Raw genomic sequence first — 19,609 nt, forward strand, 5'->3', positions numbered from 1 at the left:
CATCTTTGTTAATACGTTCAAACCTTCGGCCGCTAAAATGAAAAGGAAAGGTGATAGATGGTCACCTTGTCTTACACCTCTTTTTAGTGAAAACTCGCCGGTGGGGGAGCCATTAACCAATACTGAGATAGAAGCCGACTTGAGACATGCATGGATTCACTTCCTCCACTTTAAACCAAAACCCATGATTTCCATTATTTCTAATAGAAAATCCCAACTTATACAGTCAAACGCTTTCTCGAAGTCAACTTTAAAAATTAAATAACTGCGTCAAAATGTATCCTGTCAACTGAGTTGGCAAAATTTGACGTCCCTGACGCCATTAACGGTGCGTCAGAAGTTGAAAAAAAGAGTGTCAGTGGAGAAAGTAATGAACATAAAGAGAATCGTCTGTACCACGTAGCAGCGTGCAATTAGTTGGCGGTTGTTGACTGAATTCTAAAAAAAATTGTGTCATCAGCGTATTGAAGGTGAGAGATTGGAATTCTATCATTACCTATTTTGACTCCCGAGAACAGATTATTATTTACCGCCATCTTTGTTAATACGTTCAAACCTTCGGCAGCTAAAATGAAAAGGAAAGGTGATAGAGGGTCACCTTGTCTTACACCTCTTTTTAGTGAAAACTCGCCGGTGGGGGAGCCATTAACCAATACTGAGATAGAAGCCGACTTGAGACATGCATGGATCCACTTCCTCCACTTTAAACCAAAACCCATGATTTCCATTATTTCTAATAGAAAATCCCAACTTATACAGTCAAACGCTTTCTCGAAGTCAACTTTAAAAATTAAATAACTGCGTCAAAATGTATCCTGTCAACTGAGTTGGCAAAATTTGACGTCCCTGACGCCATTAACGGTGCGTCAGAAGTTGATAAAAAGAGTGTCAGTGGAGAAAGTAATGAACATAAAGAGAATCGTCTGTACCACGTAGCAGCGTGCAATTAGTTAGCGGTTGTTGACTGAATTCTAACTAGAATAAATCCGTTGTAGCTTTTTTTTTAATTCCGAATTTAATTCAAACTGTTTTTATTTATCTATATAAACATATCATATTCATATATATCTTCACATTCATCTTCAACCTCCATATTTATCTATAATGATCAACACCTTCATCCTTCATCTTAAAAACAAACCCGAATCAAATACCACCTACTCCAAACGATAACAATGGTCGATATACGATAGCAATCTGGGTGACGGTTCATCGAACTCGAATAATTATCAACAAATTCCACTAGTCATGCCTTAATTTCGTGTTTTGTAAGCATATCATTTCTCATTAAAAAAATAGACAGGACTTGCACAGTTTATCGTAACAAATTTATGCATTCTAATTCTAAATAATGTCTTTCCTTTTGAACTCACCTTTCAACTGGTTAAATGCTTGTCTTCGACCATACTCTTAAAATTCTTACAGAAGTTAAGAATATATAATTCCAATTCAGGTAATCCTTTAAATTTTCACTTTTCTTGATGTGAACACATCATTCATATAACATTTAGCTCACATTTATTTCTTTTCGTAATTAAACCTTTCAACTAACACTATTTTATCTAGCGTTGTAATATTTAATGGCTAGGCTTGTTTATTTTAATTCAAGTTTGTTTTTTGTCAAAAAAAAAATAAAAATAAAAAAATCTAGCGTTGTAATAATCATAATCATATACGGATCATATACGGAGTAAGATGTAGGTAGGGCTTATTTAATGCACGTGCTCGTCGGAAAATTTTATCCAGCATGCCAGTGGCACGCCTCTAGCACGGCGTGCTGGGGGTTCAGGTGGTGGCGCGCTGGCGAGAGAATTGGAGGCCTGCCGAGTTAGCTAGTGTACGTGTCAGCTTCTCATTCGTTTATTCTGAATATTTCGACCGTTTATCAAAATTCAAACTGAAACAAATATATAATTTATAAATACATAAATTGATAGTAATAGATTTATACAATTTCATCTATAAATACAATTCGCTCAAACATAATTCTATACAACTCATCCATATTTTCTCTCAGTTTTATCTAACGCTGTGTTCTAGAGTTTTTTTTGGGTGGAAAAGAGGGGTGGAAAGGGAATGAGAGAAAAAAGATAGAAAGGAAAGCAACATAAAATAGATTACATGTATTCTCGAGTTGCAAGAGAACAAGAAGAAAAGAAAGGAGAATAATTAAGTTCACGTGTTACTGTTAATATAATAGTGTGTATAATATGCTTATAGATCCTTAACTAAAGACATACCACATACAATCTAATATAATAGTGTATAATTATCTTGATATATAGTAATATTAGTTTATTACATGTGATGAATGCTTCTATGTATCTGTATAGTAACGATATTAGCATATTACATGTGATAAAGTGATAATGTATCTGCATATATCTATGTAGTTGCGTACAGTTGCAATAGGTAGAAGATGCATGTATCCTTGAAAAAAACGATAATAGTATAGAATTATGGTGTATAATGGTCCTTATATAGATATAAGATTTGTTTTCCATCATAATCAACCCAAAATTCAGATGATTATAATTTATGAAAAAAGTCATTATAGTTACCCTTCAAACCCTTTCCTCTCCACTCCTTTCTTTTCTAAAAAAAACTCAAGAATAGTTAGTCCTTTATCCATCCAAATCCATTCCTTTCCGCTTAGAAAAAAACTCGAGAACACAGCCTAAATGCTATACTACTTATTATCTAACAATAATTTGTCAAACACTAATAATGGCTCCGAATAGGGTTTCGTTCGACGTACATTACGGAGATAAATCATCGGTTAACTGAAAGTCATACGTGGGCGGTGTAAAAGTACCATTTAACGACTTTGAAATTAATGACTTTGATCTATGAAAGTTGAAAGAATTCCTCGAAAAAGAAATATTGTACGTATTTTCGAACATTGTGTATTTAGACGAAGACAAGACATAATTGTTACACTTGTTCTATGATGACGTACGTAAGGCTAATAAACGAGCTAGGACAAACAGTAGTCGAATTTAATTGTATCTTTAAAATTAGGCTGGTGGACTGTTAATCCGGTCATTTTCGATTCCAGAAGTAGTCCCAAATCAGGAGCGTCTATTTAGGATACTTGTATTAGGACTTTTTAAGTATTCTAATTTTCTATTTTAGGGATTTTAATACGTAGCTATTATATTAATAATGTTAATTTTTATTTTTTCTAGGCTTTTTAACTAATGTAATCATATTACTACCAACAAACGTTTGCTTCAATGGTATCATGCCTCAGTGTGGAAAGACCCACGATTAGTTGCCAAGCAACCCGGGTTCAATTCATGGGGGCGGAATGTTCTCTCTCCAATTTTCTGCGATTAGTTGTCAAGCAACTCAGGTCACGCGATTAGTTGGCAAGCAACCTGGGTAGGAGTTTTTTCTAGCGTGTGTGGGTGCAAATGATGAGGGTCGTTGAAATAAATGATCCGCTGATGCAAATTCGCTGTTAAAAAAAATGTAATCATATTACTGTATTAATTTTAATATAAATGTGTTTTATTAATTTATTTTGTTTTTATAATTACAAAATAATAATCTAATCTAACTAAAATTAAAATATAAAATAAAGTATAAATTAAGAAAAATGAAAAAAAGTCAAAAATATCAACCCTCTACCCCCAACACGTCACTCAGTACGTCACTCAATTATTTCACAGTTTATTAGCACGTCTGCCACGTTAGCGCCAAGTACCCCACCATCCCCCAACATGCCACTTTTGCCCATTAGACTATTCCTAACCCTGACTGTGATGTCATAGTCAAATGGTGCACTTTTTTTGTCTGAAAAAATAGATTTTTAACTGTGACTATATTTGATTTTTATTAACCTAAAAATGTCAAATTTATGTGTCAAATAATGGTAAGGTGATGTGGTAAAATTTGATTGGATGTTGGATAGAAAAAAAAAATAAATTATATGATTATATCGTTGCAAATCTTCGATTCGTCAAAACAAATCAAACGCCTGGAGTTGTTTTCGCCTGGAGTTGTTTTCGCCAGAAATTTGACAAGCGGAAAAAGGCGTGAGAGTTTAACGCATGGTTAACTTACGTCAACATATGTCAGGCAATCCAGCTAGGCTAACGCCCGAGATCTAACGCCGGGATAAAAACAGTCTTACCATTAAAAATGGTCTAGTATGCTAATTAGACTACCAATCTATACATCTATATAAAGCGCGTGCCAATAATCCTACGTGTCAGTCTATTATTAATTATGGTTAAATTTGCTTATGTGGCGGCTTGTGGTTAACTTATAATTTATTATAGTATATATATAATAATTAGTATATATATAATAATATAATAATATAATAATATAATATCCCTTCCTATTTTATTTCACTTTTGATAATGCATATGTTTAATATATTCGGATGTTTATGATTAAATATATAGGAAACCAACATGTATTCCGTATTTTGGAAACTACACTCATAAATTTAAATACTTTATTTACTTTCAAATTTGTATTCTTTTATCTTTTATCTACATAATAATCTAATTTTCAAGCAATATAAGTCTTTTTTTAATTAGGCAACGATCACTTTTATGTCATATGAATTTGTTACAAGTTGGTGCATATGAGATCATGCAACAGATAAAACACGAGAAGCATGTATACTCATGGAGATTACATATATCGAAGATATACACAAGGAACCAATAAAGAAAAAAAGAATATTATTTCTTATTCATGTTCATATATTTATCCATTTATCTATCTATACATATTTTATACTTATTTAATTCTATTCTTTTATATTACATTACATAAGCGTATGCAATATGCTGATGTGCCAACTCCTAATTTATTTTGACCACATGTTAATTCACGATTATTATCATTTATAGTTCATAAATAGCGACTTATTTACATTTTGAAATTTGATTATTTACATGTAAGATTTTGTTCCCGTATTAAATTATAAAAGGTAAAGAAGCTTTGTAGTTTTGAATTTGTTTTAACAATCTTATTATATATCTTATGATGAAAATAATTGTGTTACTAACAACACGGAAATTAGTTTGTAAATATGCACTTTGGTTTTGATTAAGGTGGTTGATTTTAAACAAATAAACTCAAAAAAGAAAAAAACAAACCTCGACATGTTTTGCTAAAATTGTTCTTTAATTACTTTTATCTATCATGTTATACTTATAAATATCAATATTAATATTCTCATCCAACCTAATACGTCTCCTTCGATGAATTTAAATCAATCGCAAGAATATATATAACATATCATTAAATCATGGGCTCATAAAATTAATTGTTTCTTACAATTGTTAATTTCTTTAGTTTTTACGTTTCCTCAAGTCACGAGCTTATAAAATGTTTGTTTATTATAATTAATAATTTCGTTAGTTTTTACGTTTCCGTGCAACGCACGGGCTCATAAAACTAGTGTACAAATATAACATTTTAATAAAGCCAATTACTGAACGTACAAATAAAAGACTGTATTGCTGTATGATTAAGCTTTTGCTTTGTAGTTTAGTATAGGGCGTCTAGGCAAACAAATTTAGAGTAGTTGAGTGAAAGCAAATGAAGTTTGGATAGTTAAATGGACACCAGATCACTTGTCTTTTTTAGGAAACAGAATTTTTTTTAGATAATTTTAAAATCAGTGACTAACCTATAGCTTTAATCAACCATATTCACTTGCAAAACACACATCCATATATCGTATAGTAATACTATTGTGATTGTAATCGTATCAAATGCCTTGAATGTTCAGGCGTTCAGGTACCAGGGGACCCTGTGTCTTTATAACAGACGTATACGTATATTGTTGCCAAGTCAGGCAAACATCTCAACAAATTGATCAAGTTACAGACTTGCAGAAAATGATTTAGTAACAGAATATGCAGTCTACTTAAGAAGCATTGTGATGATCACGAAAACATTACAATGCTTGAAAAATGCTCTGAAGTGATAGAAACTTCGCAAAATTATCATTATCAATACACATTATAGCTGCATAAAAACTTTGCAAACCATAACATGTTATTGTAGTCCATATCAAAAACTCAGATTTAATAAGCAGACAAGTCAAGGTAAAATTCAACAACGTGAACAACATTCTAAAAGGACGTTAACCTGCTAGGATTAGCAAAATCCCTCATCAGATTAGTTCAGTTACCTGCTCGTGCAACACATGCTAAAGAAACGGCAGCTAAAACAGTGGTTGCAGATGACACCATTGTCCAAAATCTCTTTCCTTTATCAGCTTTTGCCACACAAACCTTAAGCATTTCAACTTCCTTCTTCATTTCATCCATGGCACTCTCCTTATCCATAAACGCTTTCTTGATTGCTTCAACTTCTTTCACATGAGTTTTAATATCTTGCCCATATTCTCCTTCTTGACCTTTACCCATCTTACCACCCTCCTTTGAGTTGCAAATCAAAGAAGTATTCTTCAAAAGCTTCAAGATCTGACTCGTGTTACCTTCAGAAAGTTTTAATTTACCTTTCGTATCATCCAATTCTTTTTGGGTTTTGGCAAGTGATTTCTTAATCACACTAATCTCATTCGATAACCCTGAACGAGCTTTTTCCAACTCTTTCTTTTCTGCAACAGTTTTACCAACATTTTTTTGCATATTGGTTAACTTCTTTGACATTTCTTCAACACTCTTCTCCATTTCTGAAATCTTTTCACTTAAATTCCTCTCTTTGAGTTTTTCACCATCAAGATTTGCTTGTAAATCGTTTCTTTCTTTTGTCAATTGATCCAACACTGCATTGCAGCGGCTAACTTCAGACTCTAGTTGCTGTATTTTAACCACTTGAACAGTGCTTGACTTTTCAAGCGTTGCAATTGTGTCCTTAAACTCTTCCAACTGTTCTTGAAGCTTCACGATGTAACTTTCACATCGACTCTTATCATCATCAATCTTTGTATTCTCTTTAACCAATTGATCTATTGTCACGTTCTGCTGTCTCAAATTCTTCAAAGCATCATTCAAATCGTTCGTAATCAAACTCTTCTCTTCAGTCAACCTTCGCACACTCCCCTCAATTTCTTCCTTTTCTTTCACCAAGATATCAAATTCTGCTCTCATTTTGGCCTCGTTTTCCAAACTCACCAAATTCTTTTTCTCCAAATCAGCAACTTCCTTAAGCAATTGTTCCTCCGCTTTCTGAAACTTATCCACCGATCCCTTGAGTTCATCAACCATCTTCTGCAGATCATTCTTCTTCTTCACTTGCAGTTTCCTCTCATCTTCGATATTCACATTCTCCTTCGCTATCTCATCCAAATCCATCCTCAATTTCTCAATCAACCCGTTCGATACACTCAACCTCTTCTCAATCAAACCCTTGTCTACCACCACCGCCTCCATCTTCCTCTCGATATCCTTTTTTGCCTTAACCAACTCATCATAATCACTCTTTAATTTCCTCAATTTCTCCAAACTCACACTCTCCCTCTTCTCAGCTTCAGCCAGTTTCAACTTCAACTCATTCTCACACCGAATTCGATCATCAATCTGTGCCCTAATTTCATCTCTCTCCTCACAAACCTTCAACAAAATAAACCTCTCTTCACTAATCTCACCTTCAATTAAACACAACCTATCATTCAAACGCCCAATCTCTAATTCCTTCTCATTTTTCAAATCCAAAACTCGACTCACATCTCTCTCTAAACCTCTAATTTTCTCCCCCATTTCACTCACCTGATCTTCATAAACCCTAGAATCCAATCCTTTTTCAATCTCCAGATTCACCACTCGTTCATTCAACAAACTCATATCAAATTGCAACGAAGCGTTATCGGATTTACATAATTTCAGATCAGATTCAATAGATTCATTCATACTAGTTAGTGAATTTACCTGTTGACGGCGCTCGACGGTTTCTTTGAGCAACATTGCGTTGAGTGATTTCAAATTGTCAAGTTTTTCAATAGCAGCATCATCAATCGATTTGTTGTTTTCGGATTGTGGATTTGATTTTTTCTTCGCCATGGATTACGGTTTGAGTAGTGATACTAAAAACAGTTTTTTAGGGTTTTATGAATGAAAATGAAAATGTGGAACTATATGAAAGGGAAAGGGGTTTTAGGGTTTTGGTATGAATTCAAATATTTACGTTCGGTAAGGTAAAACGCGGAGTACGTATTACACGCCGTCAGCTAAGTCTCCCACGTGACTAGTGAGTGGCTGAGAAAAAATAATTTTTCATTTTCTTAAAGGATAAATTACATAAAAAAGATATTTATTTTATGTGTTTTCTTATTTTCGTTAATGCATTTCATTTGGCTATAAAAAAAGAAGTATGTTTTTGAAAGTTAATCAAAAAGAGGGTTGTCGTTAACTTTCTTCGTTAAATGCCAACATGACTTTCCACGTCACTTCTTTATTCCACGTGAGTGACGGAAAAATTTAATTTTTCACTTTCTTAAAAAAATAAACATATCCTCTAACGTTTAAGTATTTATTATAAAATGTTAATGTTTTATATCATATAAACTAGTTGAATTACCCGTGAAATTACGAGTTTGTTAAAAAAAATTATTATATGTTATAGCTAACAAATATTGTTAAATCATACTTGGATGTTATATAAAATCAAAATATCAATCAATATGTGTTTTTATAAGAGAATCAAATTTAAGCACTATTTTATCATAGTTATGAAGAAGTATTATAATTTTGGTATTGATTCTTATGTATTCAAATTATCAGATGTAATTTAGTTTGAATTTGAATTTGAAGTTGACAATTCTAAATATTGTCTTTATTTATTAGTCAACATCTATATCTTTCAAAATGTAATTGAAAAGAAATTTAGGGCAAATTTATAGAAAATTATTCAATTAATCAAGATAATTGGTAACTTTATTTACGGCTATGTTATTGTTTTAAATTATTTTTATTTTTGTTAAAATTGATTTATTTTCTTTAAATTGAATTAAATATAACTTAAACTTAACTTCATTATTAGTTATTTAGTTTATATAGAATATATAAAAAAAAATGAGAGGTGATACTCACACACCAGTTTTTGATCCATACACACTTTTTACAATAAAACTTACAATTATATCCTTAAATTTTTCTTGGGACTTGAACCTTTATTATTGTAAGTAAGGACATCTATAAATTCTATTAAAATGCTAAAATGATGATGCAATAATTACTCTTTTTTCTTCTATAAAAAAATCAAAAATAAAAAGAAAAATTGTGAAGACATGTAAGTGATGTCATAAAGCTAATTAATTTATAATTGAAAATTATTAGTTACTTTAATTAAAAATATACGAAGTATTAAAATAAACACATAGCTTCCACAAGAAGCCTTATCAAATACTATAAAACTCTTTACAAATGATTTTCATAACCAAACCCGTGATTTTACAGGTCTCTCCTATATTGTACAATCTTTTACAGAACACCCAATGAACACATCTATAAATTTTAAAACATATTGTACAATTTTTATATAAGAATTGTATTTTAATTTTCTAAAAAATATTTCAAAAGGCATTTATTATTAAAAATATAAATACTCAAATTGAGCAAACGTTATTATTATTATTATTATTATTATTATTATTATTATTATTATTATTATTATTATTATTATTATTATTATTATTATTATTATTATTATTATTATTATTATTATTATTATTATTATAATAATTATTATATAATATTCAAATATGAATTCTCTTTACGAGATTAATTACGTTACATATGTATGCGAAATTAATGTCTCTGTATATTTGTAAAAACACGACAAATTTACTTAGACGAACGGGTCATTAAAATAAATGACTTTAGCATTAACATTCACTTACTACCTGAAACATGTTATTATATTATTTTGTTTAAACAAACCCGTGATTTCACGGGTCATTTCACTAGTAATAGTCAATTAGGTGTGTATGGATAAATATTGAGTGTGTAAGTATCATCTCTCATAAAAAAATGGTCTTGATAAAAAAATTATAACAACCATAGAATGCACAAGAACCGATTATCGTGATAAAGCTACTAAATTTAAGTATAAAGTATAATTCATTATTGATAGAATTTATAATTTTAATGATAATGTAAATATTAACGGAATTTAATCAGTAACTTGTATGTAATGGATATGTTTGTTTGTATCGACTGAACAAATTTTAATAATCGGAATTTATATAACCTATATAACGGAATTCGTGATTTTTAATGAAATCATCCATGATGCATATTCAAGAACGTTTATTGTTTTTAATGAAAATCATCATAAAAAAATATAATGACAAACCTAGATTTTAGAAGACGATTGGATGATAGACAATATATGCAAACAATTGATACAAAAAAGAATGCTTAAGAATATTTAAAAGGATAATGAAGAGTTATGTGAATAAAAAATTCATAAAATGAATGAGATAATCGTTTTAATTATGGGAAGCAAATCACGTGTTTTAATTTAAACTAGTGGGCAATGCCCGTGCGTTGCACGGCTTGTCCCAAATTTTAATATTTTAAAATTCATGTTTAACTTAATGTTGATTTCATTCTGCATGTATCTAAATAGCATTTTTTGCATACGTGCTTGCAAAAAATTGTACATTTGAGGTTCGCGTTGTAACACATGATGTAATTATATACTTGTTCCACATCTATATATGTAATGGTTCAATATTATAAAATTCGAACACACCCTAAGCAATTTAGGATGTCACTAATGCGTTTATTAAAGTTCTAGGTAATGGATCCAAAACTGAGTTCTGTAATGAGAAATGGTGTGATTCAGAGCCACTTAGAGTTCTATTTCCGAGATTATATAGGCTGGAAAAGGATAAAGATGCTACTGTTGACAGCAGATTCTCAAAGATTGGTTCGAGCTCGACTTTTAAATGGAACTGGTCTCTCTCGCCAAAATGGCGGGCAAACCGAATTGATAAATCTTGAACAGAAACTTTCAGCATACACCTTTTCAGGAGATACTGTTGACAAATGGAAATGGCTATTCAGCTCCAATAACTCCTATACTGTGACGTCACTTACATGCATTCTGTGTGAATTAGAAACAACAAGGTGCCCAAGTTTGGCTCCTACACAAGTCAACAGATTAATCCCTCAAAAAATAGGAATTTTTATTTGGCGCGCAAAACAAAACCGTTTACCAGTTAGATCCGAACTTGACATCAGAGGTATTGACCTCGACTCCACTAGATGTCCGGTTTGCGACGATAATATCGAAACTCTAAAGCACCTTCTTTTACATTGCAAAATAGCTAAGCATATTTGGAATTGCATTCGCTCTTGGTGGAAAATCGACAATTTAAATATATCAAACCTTTCGGATTTAGCGTTGGCAAAAAATCATAACATCAAAACCGCATCGGGAGCTTCAATTTGGCAAGCCATTATTTGAATTACAAGCTATCATATATGGAAACACCGAAATGATATAGTCTTTGGAAAAAATGGTTCGTGCTCTCCTAAAATCGTTTCGAATATCCAAGCAAGTAGTTTCAAGTGGATTAATAGCCGCGGTAACAAGATCAACCTAAATTGGATACAATGGATTACTTGTCCTTTGGCGTTCGATGTAAACCCAACTCCAAAAGCGGGAATTGGCTAATTCAAGTTTTTTTTACCCCTTTGCCCCGATCAAAGTCCTAGTTGGGTTCAAATGAGTAGAAGCGAATTGCTTTGTCGTTGAAGTTGCCAACACTGTGATTCGTTCTCTTATCAGCTTGTTATTACAAGTGATCAACTCAATTATGATTTAGAAAGAGGTTAAAGGGTTTTTCCTGTCATACTTAGCCCCCGGTATATCCCATTTGGGTTATTTCGTACAGACCCGTTCGTGCCATCTTTCTTTGTATTATATTTGCCTTGTAATTGTGTTTCTTAGTGTCCCGTACCTCTCGTGGTGTTTATGTTGTAACATTAGATATAGATGTTCTCTTGTATCAGTTTATATCCTAATAAAAGTTTGATCTTTCAAAAAAAAAAAAAAAAGCCATTTGTCAATTGAGTCTCTATGTGATAATGGTCATGACTCTATAAATATTGCACAATGACTACATGTATAAAAGAGTTAAAATATCTTACTTATTTGACTTACGATAATAAAGACAAAGATGAGGGGAATTTGTAATTACATGTTTTACACCCTTTTAACATAAAAAAATAAAAAAAATAACAACAACCTAAATTGTTAAAGGGTCAAAAATAATTATTTATAGTATGACCATTGAACTTAATCAAAATTCTCATTTCATTTCATCTATAACGATAACATACAACATAAAAAGTTATAGAAAATATAATGTATACACATACAAAGAGTGAAAAATAATTTTTTATGGATATCACTATTGAACTTAATGAAAATTTCCCTTTCATTTCATCTATAACGATAACATACAACATAAAAGATTATAGAAAATATAATGTAGACATACATAATCTATCAATTATAATGATTAATATAATTATAATTATAGTTATAATTTATGGTTTACACCTTTCTAACATGAAAAATATAGCTACAACTTAAATTATTAGAGGCTCAAAAGTAAATATTAATAGAAATCATCCTTGAACTTCATCAAAATCTTACTTGGCCATTTCACCTATCGCAATAACATACAACACTCAAGGTTATTGAAAATATAATGTAAACATACATAATCTATTAGTTATAATTATAATTATAATCATAATTATAATTAATGTTTTACACCCTTGTAGCATGAAAAAATAACCTCAACATAAATCATTGGCGGGTGAAAAATAATTATAAATATAAATTACCATTGAATTTCTTCTAAATATTCCTTGATCATTTCACCTATAAAGATAAATACAACATAAAAGGTTATAAAAACATAATGTAAACATAAATTATAATGCCATATATATAAAATTGTTTAGAAAATAATCAATGTGAACGTGATATGTGAATCATACGATGATCTCTTTTTTCTAGCGAAAGACATTTGGATCCAAAAAGGTAGAAACTTTATTTTAATGTGAGAAAATAAATTAGTTTAGGGAGCTAAAAGATTAATGCTGATATGGGATCAAATGAGATTGAGTTTTTATAATAGAAAGGAGTGATAACGGTAAGGGAAGTTAAATGATCATGACAATTATTCAATACACAAATTTTTTACATGTGATAATTAAATTCTTAAGTTTTTTGTAACTGTTCTAGCAATGATGTTGAACCAACATAGTATTAATTTCTTAAGCATTTATTGTGCTTAAACTAACAATTATGAAGAACCGATGAGTATTCTATTAATATTTATCATTACTATTTAGTGTCATAACCCGGATTTTTCCATGATTATATATTATATGAGATTAATATTTACATGAATAAATGTTTTCAATATGTTAAGCAATCAAACTTGTTAAGACTTGGTTAATTGAAACGGATTTTGTGTTAACGTTTGACCACCCAGTTTGTCCGATGATTCACGTACGTTATAACTTGTATATGACATGATAATATATATATATATAGACTTATATATATGTTTAACATGATAAAATGATAATTATGTATCTCATTATGTATATTAACAACAAACTATATACATAAAACAAGACTACTAACTTAAGAAATTCAAAACGCTATCTATATGTAACGATTATCGTTGTAATAACATCTTAATATTTATATATCATATTAAGATATATTAACACACTATGTAATCATGATAACATAAAAATTTAACATCTCATTAGATATAATAACAATGGGTTAATTACATTTAACGAGATCGTTAACTTAAGGTTTCGAAACAACACATACATGTAACGACTAATGATGATTTAACGACTCCATTAAAATGTATATATATGTAGTATATTAAGATGTATTAATACACTTTTGAAGGACTTCAAGACATATATCAAAGTACTTCTACTTAACAAAAATGGTTACAATTGCATTCTCATTCATTTTCATCAAGAATCCTACTCGTATTCGTTCGGTATTCGTACTCGTATTATACCCTGCTTCTAGATGTATTTACTATTGGTATATGCACACTTAATCATTCACTCTTAGCAGCCATCTTAGAGTCAACAACATGTGGGGATTTATCATTTAACTTCTACCTTGATATTTATGCTATAAACAAATCAATACATATCATATCTATATCTATATGTCACGTATGTATGTATATGTATAACATCAAACCCATTTCCATTTCAATCTTCATTCTAATTCTCTCTAAACACATACTACTCAAGAACACTCTCAATTCAGCAAAATACTATTCAACCTCTTCATAAACTACTTCATGAATCAACTTAATAATCATCATAAGAAGATCATTCAAGAACACATCAAGAACACTTTCAAGTTTGCTAGATTACTTCCAAGCTTTCAAATCCATTTCAAGTAATCATCCAAGATCAAGAAACCTTTGTTATTTACAGTAGGTTATCTTTTTAAATCAAGGTAATAATCATATTCAAGCTTTGATTTGATTTCTATAACTATAACTATCTTAATTCAAGTAGTAATCTTACTTGAACTTGTTTTCGTGTCATGATTCTACTTCAAGAACTTCCAAGCCATCAAAGATCCTTTGAAGCTCAAGTTATTTTTTCATAATTTTCAGTAGGTTTACCTACTATACTTAAGGTAGTAATTATGTTCATAACCTTGTTCGATTCGTATATATATAACTATCTTATTCGAAGAATATAACTTGTAATCACTAGAACATAGTTTAGTTAATTCTAAACTTGTTCGCAAACAAAGTTAATTCTTATAACTTGACTCTTAAAAACAACCTAACACATGTTTTATATCTATATGATATGCTAACTTAATGATTTAAAACTTGAAAACACGAAGAACACCGTAAAACTGGACATACGCCGTCGTACTGAAAACGGGGGCTGTTTTGGGTTGGATAATTAAAAATTATCAAAATATTTGATTTAGAAGTTGTTCGTGTGGGAAAATGATATTTCATATGAACATGTTACTATATCTAAAAATCATGATTAAACTCAAAATATAAGTATGTTTTTCAAAATGGTCATCAAGATGTCGTTCTTTCGACGAAAATGACTACCTCTTTCAAAAATGAATTGTAACTTGTAAATCCGACTATAAACCTATACTTTTTCTATTTAAATTATTAATTTTCGGTTCGATACGACCATAGCCATTTGATTTACTCAAAACGGATTTGTAATGAAAAAGTTATGGGTAAAACAAAATTGGATAGAATTACTAGTTTTAGCTACGAAAATTTTTATAACAAATCTATACTAACCTTATCCTATCTAACTTATCATATATGTATTTATACATGTCTTGATCCCTTATTAGCAGAAATACAAATTATAATAGTCGGGGTTAATTCTACGACAATATATTATAGTCTTAATAAAAATCGTAAGACACTATATATATATGTGTATATATATATATATATATATATATATATATATATATATGACTTGATATCCATAGACACGTATACAATGTTTTGACATATCATGTTGACATCATCTATATATATTATTTTTGAACAACCCATAAGGCACTATATGTGGTAATGCTCGAGTTAGCATATAATGGGTCGAGGTTGATTCTAAAATAATATATATACCATGGGTTGTGAATTGTGATCGAGTCTGAGACATGTATACAATGAGTCGTGAGGTGATTCAGACAATATATATATTATGTGTCTTAATTATATTAAGACAATAAATAATAGTGTTAGTTAATTCTAACACGATATACATATATATATATATATATATATATATATATATATATATATATATATATATATATGAATGGATTATTGTGGACTACTAACGTTGGACTGCTAACTTGACAACTTAATACGTTAAAACGTAAATAAAAATTGATATGAATATATTTCTATCATACTTTGATATATATGTATATACTTGTTATAGGTTCGTGAATCGACCCGTGGTCAAGTCTTATTTCCGACGAAGTAAAAATCTGTGAAAGTGAGTTATAGTCCCATTTTTACTATCGAATATTTTTGGGATGAGAATACATGCAGTTTTATAAATGTTTTACAAAATAGGCACAAGTACTTGAAACTACATTCTATGGTTGGATTATTATATCGGATATCACCCTTTTTAGCTTGGTAGCCTAAGAATTGGTGTTTATTATAATTGCCACCAATTGACGCGAATCCTAAAGATAGATCTATTGGGCCTAACAAACCCCATCCGGGTTACGGATGCTTTAGTACTTCGATTTATCATATCCGACGAGAGTCCCGAAATGATGGGGATATTCTAGATGCAGTTTGTTAATGTCGGTTACCAGGTGTTCACCATATGAATGATTTTTATACGCTTGCGAGTGTATGGTTATTTATAATATTTGAAATCTTGTGGCCTATTATTATTATTACTACGATTTATGATATAGGTTAAACCTATAACTCACCAACATTTTTGTTAACGTTTAAAGCATGTTTATTCTCAGGTGATTATTAAGAGCTTCCGCTGTTGCATGCTAATTAAAGACAAGATGTGGAGTCAGCATGCTTGTATAATATTGTTTAAAAACTGCATTCGAGAACTTATTTTGATGTAACATATTATTATTGTAAACCATCATGTAATGGTCGTGTGTAAACGTTATATTTTAGATTATCATTACTTGATAATCTATGTTATGTCTTCTAAACCTTTGTCGATAAAATAAAGGTTATGGTGTATTTTAAAAACGAATGCAATCTTTGAAAAACGTCTCATATAGAGGTCAAAACCTCGCAATGAAACCAATTAATATGAAACGTTTATAATCGATATGAACGAGGCATTTCATTTAGTATTTCATTTAGTATTTAGTATATTTAGTATTAGTATTGTAGTTAAAAAATCATAATTACTTCTAAGTTAACAATAAGTATAATTTACCATTTTATTATTATATTACTTTTATTAATAAAAATCATTAATACTCCCAAGACTTAATGATATATAGATATAAGTAACTTACAAATTTAGGAATGCCAAAATCTACAATTTAAATACCAAGCACTCTATGATGCACGTGAATTAGAGTCCAAAATTATCTTGAGGGGGGTCATGGGTTCGAATCCTGCCATAGACAGACGAACTTAATAGTGGCCCCTGACAAGAGAGTGCTTTTCCTGGCACAGATGATACCTGGGTTGCCTGCTGCCCCAAGGTTTACGCGCTGCGCGGAGGCCAATGTGACTATTCGTAGTAGTGGTTCCTTGGTTACCAAAAAAAAAAAAAATTATCTTGAGGTTCCATTAAGAAAAATGTAACATTTCTCATTATCAAGGTAATAATTATATGATTAAATGTTATTTAGATGTCGTTATTCAAAAAAATTCTATCAATGTAATGAACCTTATTACTATGTATAATATATATATATATATATATATATATATATATATATATATATATATATATATATATATATATATATATATATATATATCTGTGTGTGTGTATGTGTGTGTGTGTGTGTGTGTGTATGTATATATATACCGTTTTTAAGATAATTATTTATGAAGTTAACTATATTTTTAATGACATAAGATTCGATATAATTTTATTATTTTTATTTTGTTTATTAACTATTTCATTACACCATTAATATATATGTATTTATTTAATTTTAACTATTTAACCATATTATTACATCATACTTAATGATTCCATTAACTTTTTCTACCATTATTACATATATATTTTGTAGTAAATTTTTTAAAATTTTTTTTTTTACCATTCATGAATTCAAGAAGAGGTAAAAGTCTATTTATTACACCATACTTAATTTTCTAGGACTCAATTCTTATATATATATATATATATATATATATATATATATATATATAACTTTTTCTACCATTGTTACATATATATTTTGTAGTAAATTTTTTTAACTTCTTTTTACCATTAATAAATTCAAGAAGAGGTAAAAGTCTATTTATTACACCATACTTAATTTTCCAGGACTCAATTTATATATATATATATATATAGATAGATAGATAGATAGATAGATTTTTTATAAATTTAAAATCTAATTAATCAATTAATATTAATGACATCATTTATAATTATTCTATTTATTTTTGAAAATTTTAAGGTATGATAAACTTTATTTATGACATCATCATTTTAAAGATTTAATAGAAATTATAAATAGATGTTTTTCATACGTAAATTTAGAAGTCAATTTATTCGTGAGAGTATATAAATAAGAACGGTGATATAAGGTGATATAGGGTCTCCTTCTGAGTCAATGACACGTTTTGAAAGTATATTCAATCCTTCCGCAACGATGATAAATAAGAACGGTGATATAGGGTCTCCTTTTCAAATGCCTCTTTCCGAGTAGAATTTTTTGTAGGCGACCCGTTTACAAGCACTGGAATAGAAGATGATGATAACCAAGCTTTAATCCAACTAATCCATTTGTGGCCGAACCCTAAGAAATGCATGGTGTTAAACAAAAACTCCTAATTGATACAATCAAGGGCCTTTTTGAAGTCTACTTTAAAGATTAAACCCTTCATTCTCTTTCTTTTAAGCTCATCAATAACCTTGTTTGCAACCAACAGACTATAAAGAATAATCCTTCCTTTTAAGAAAACGGTTTGTTCCGTACCAATTATTTTGTAAACGACCTTAGTCAAACGGTTGGAAAGTACTTTCGTTATTATTTTATAATAGCTCATGATGAGACAAATTGAGCTATATTCGTTGAGACCATTTGGGTTAGTCCTTTTGGGTATTAACGTAACAAATGAAGTGTTGCATCCCCGAGAAATTTCACCGTTAGACTAAAACCATTCCAATGCTTTAAGAAGATCTTCTTTCACTAGCCACCAATATCTTTTAAAAAACTTCATATTGAAGCCATCAGGTTCGGGAGCTTTCGAACTTTCACAATTTTGAATCGCTTCCCACACTTCTTTTTCCTCAAATTGTTTCTAGAATTATGTTGTGTGATTTTGTTATAAATTCATGGTTTGGTTCTGAATCAAACGAACAGCAGGTGTCACCTTTCTTTGATTTAAATATGTTGTTGAAGTATCTCTAAGCTTCCTCTTTTATTGCTTCAGGTTCCTCGGACTAGGTGCCATTAATTAGTAAGCCTCTGACGCAGTTTTTGTTGCCTCTTCGTTTAATATAATTATGGAAGTACTTGATGTTTTCATCACCCTCGAGATCTCACTTGATTCTTGCCTTTTATTTCATCATCTTGGTATTGATTCTTTCTTTTTCGATCCAATTCCTTTTTTTGGTTTAACCAGGAGGATTTTTCTGAATCTGTCAACACCCTCGATTCGGCTTTAAGTTCCCATTTTTCAGCAAGAGTTTTGTGTTGTGTTATATTGTAGTGACCCGAACTTTTCCATGATTATATATTAATTGAAAACTATATTTGCATGATTAAATGTTTCCAACATGTTAAGCAATCAAACTTGTTAAGACTTGATTATTTGAAATGAGTTTCATGTAGACAATTGACCACCCAAGTTGACCGGTGATTCACGAACGTTAAAACTTGTAAAAACTATATGATGACATATATATGATTA

The 19,609-nt window shown here is 30.1% G+C and overlaps 1 protein-coding gene across 1 annotated transcript; it reads right to left on the reverse strand.

Moving 5' to 3' along the window:
• Nucleotides 1–6,019: 6,019 nt before the first annotated feature.
• Nucleotides 6,020–8,009, reverse strand: LOC139858142 (uncharacterized). The gene has a single exon (XM_071846995.1). The coding sequence runs from the start codon at nucleotides 7,995–7,997 to the stop codon at nucleotides 6,156–6,158; it is 1,842 nt and encodes a 613-aa protein (XP_071703096.1). The 5' UTR covers nucleotides 7,998–8,009; the 3' UTR covers nucleotides 6,020–6,155.
• Nucleotides 8,010–19,609: the final 11,600 nt, after the last annotated feature.

This window comes from Rutidosis leptorrhynchoides, chromosome 7 (assembly GCF_046630445.1).
Source record: "Rutidosis leptorrhynchoides isolate AG116_Rl617_1_P2 chromosome 7, CSIRO_AGI_Rlap_v1, whole genome shotgun sequence".
Taxonomy (NCBI): Eukaryota; Viridiplantae; Streptophyta; class Magnoliopsida; order Asterales; family Asteraceae; genus Rutidosis; species Rutidosis leptorrhynchoides.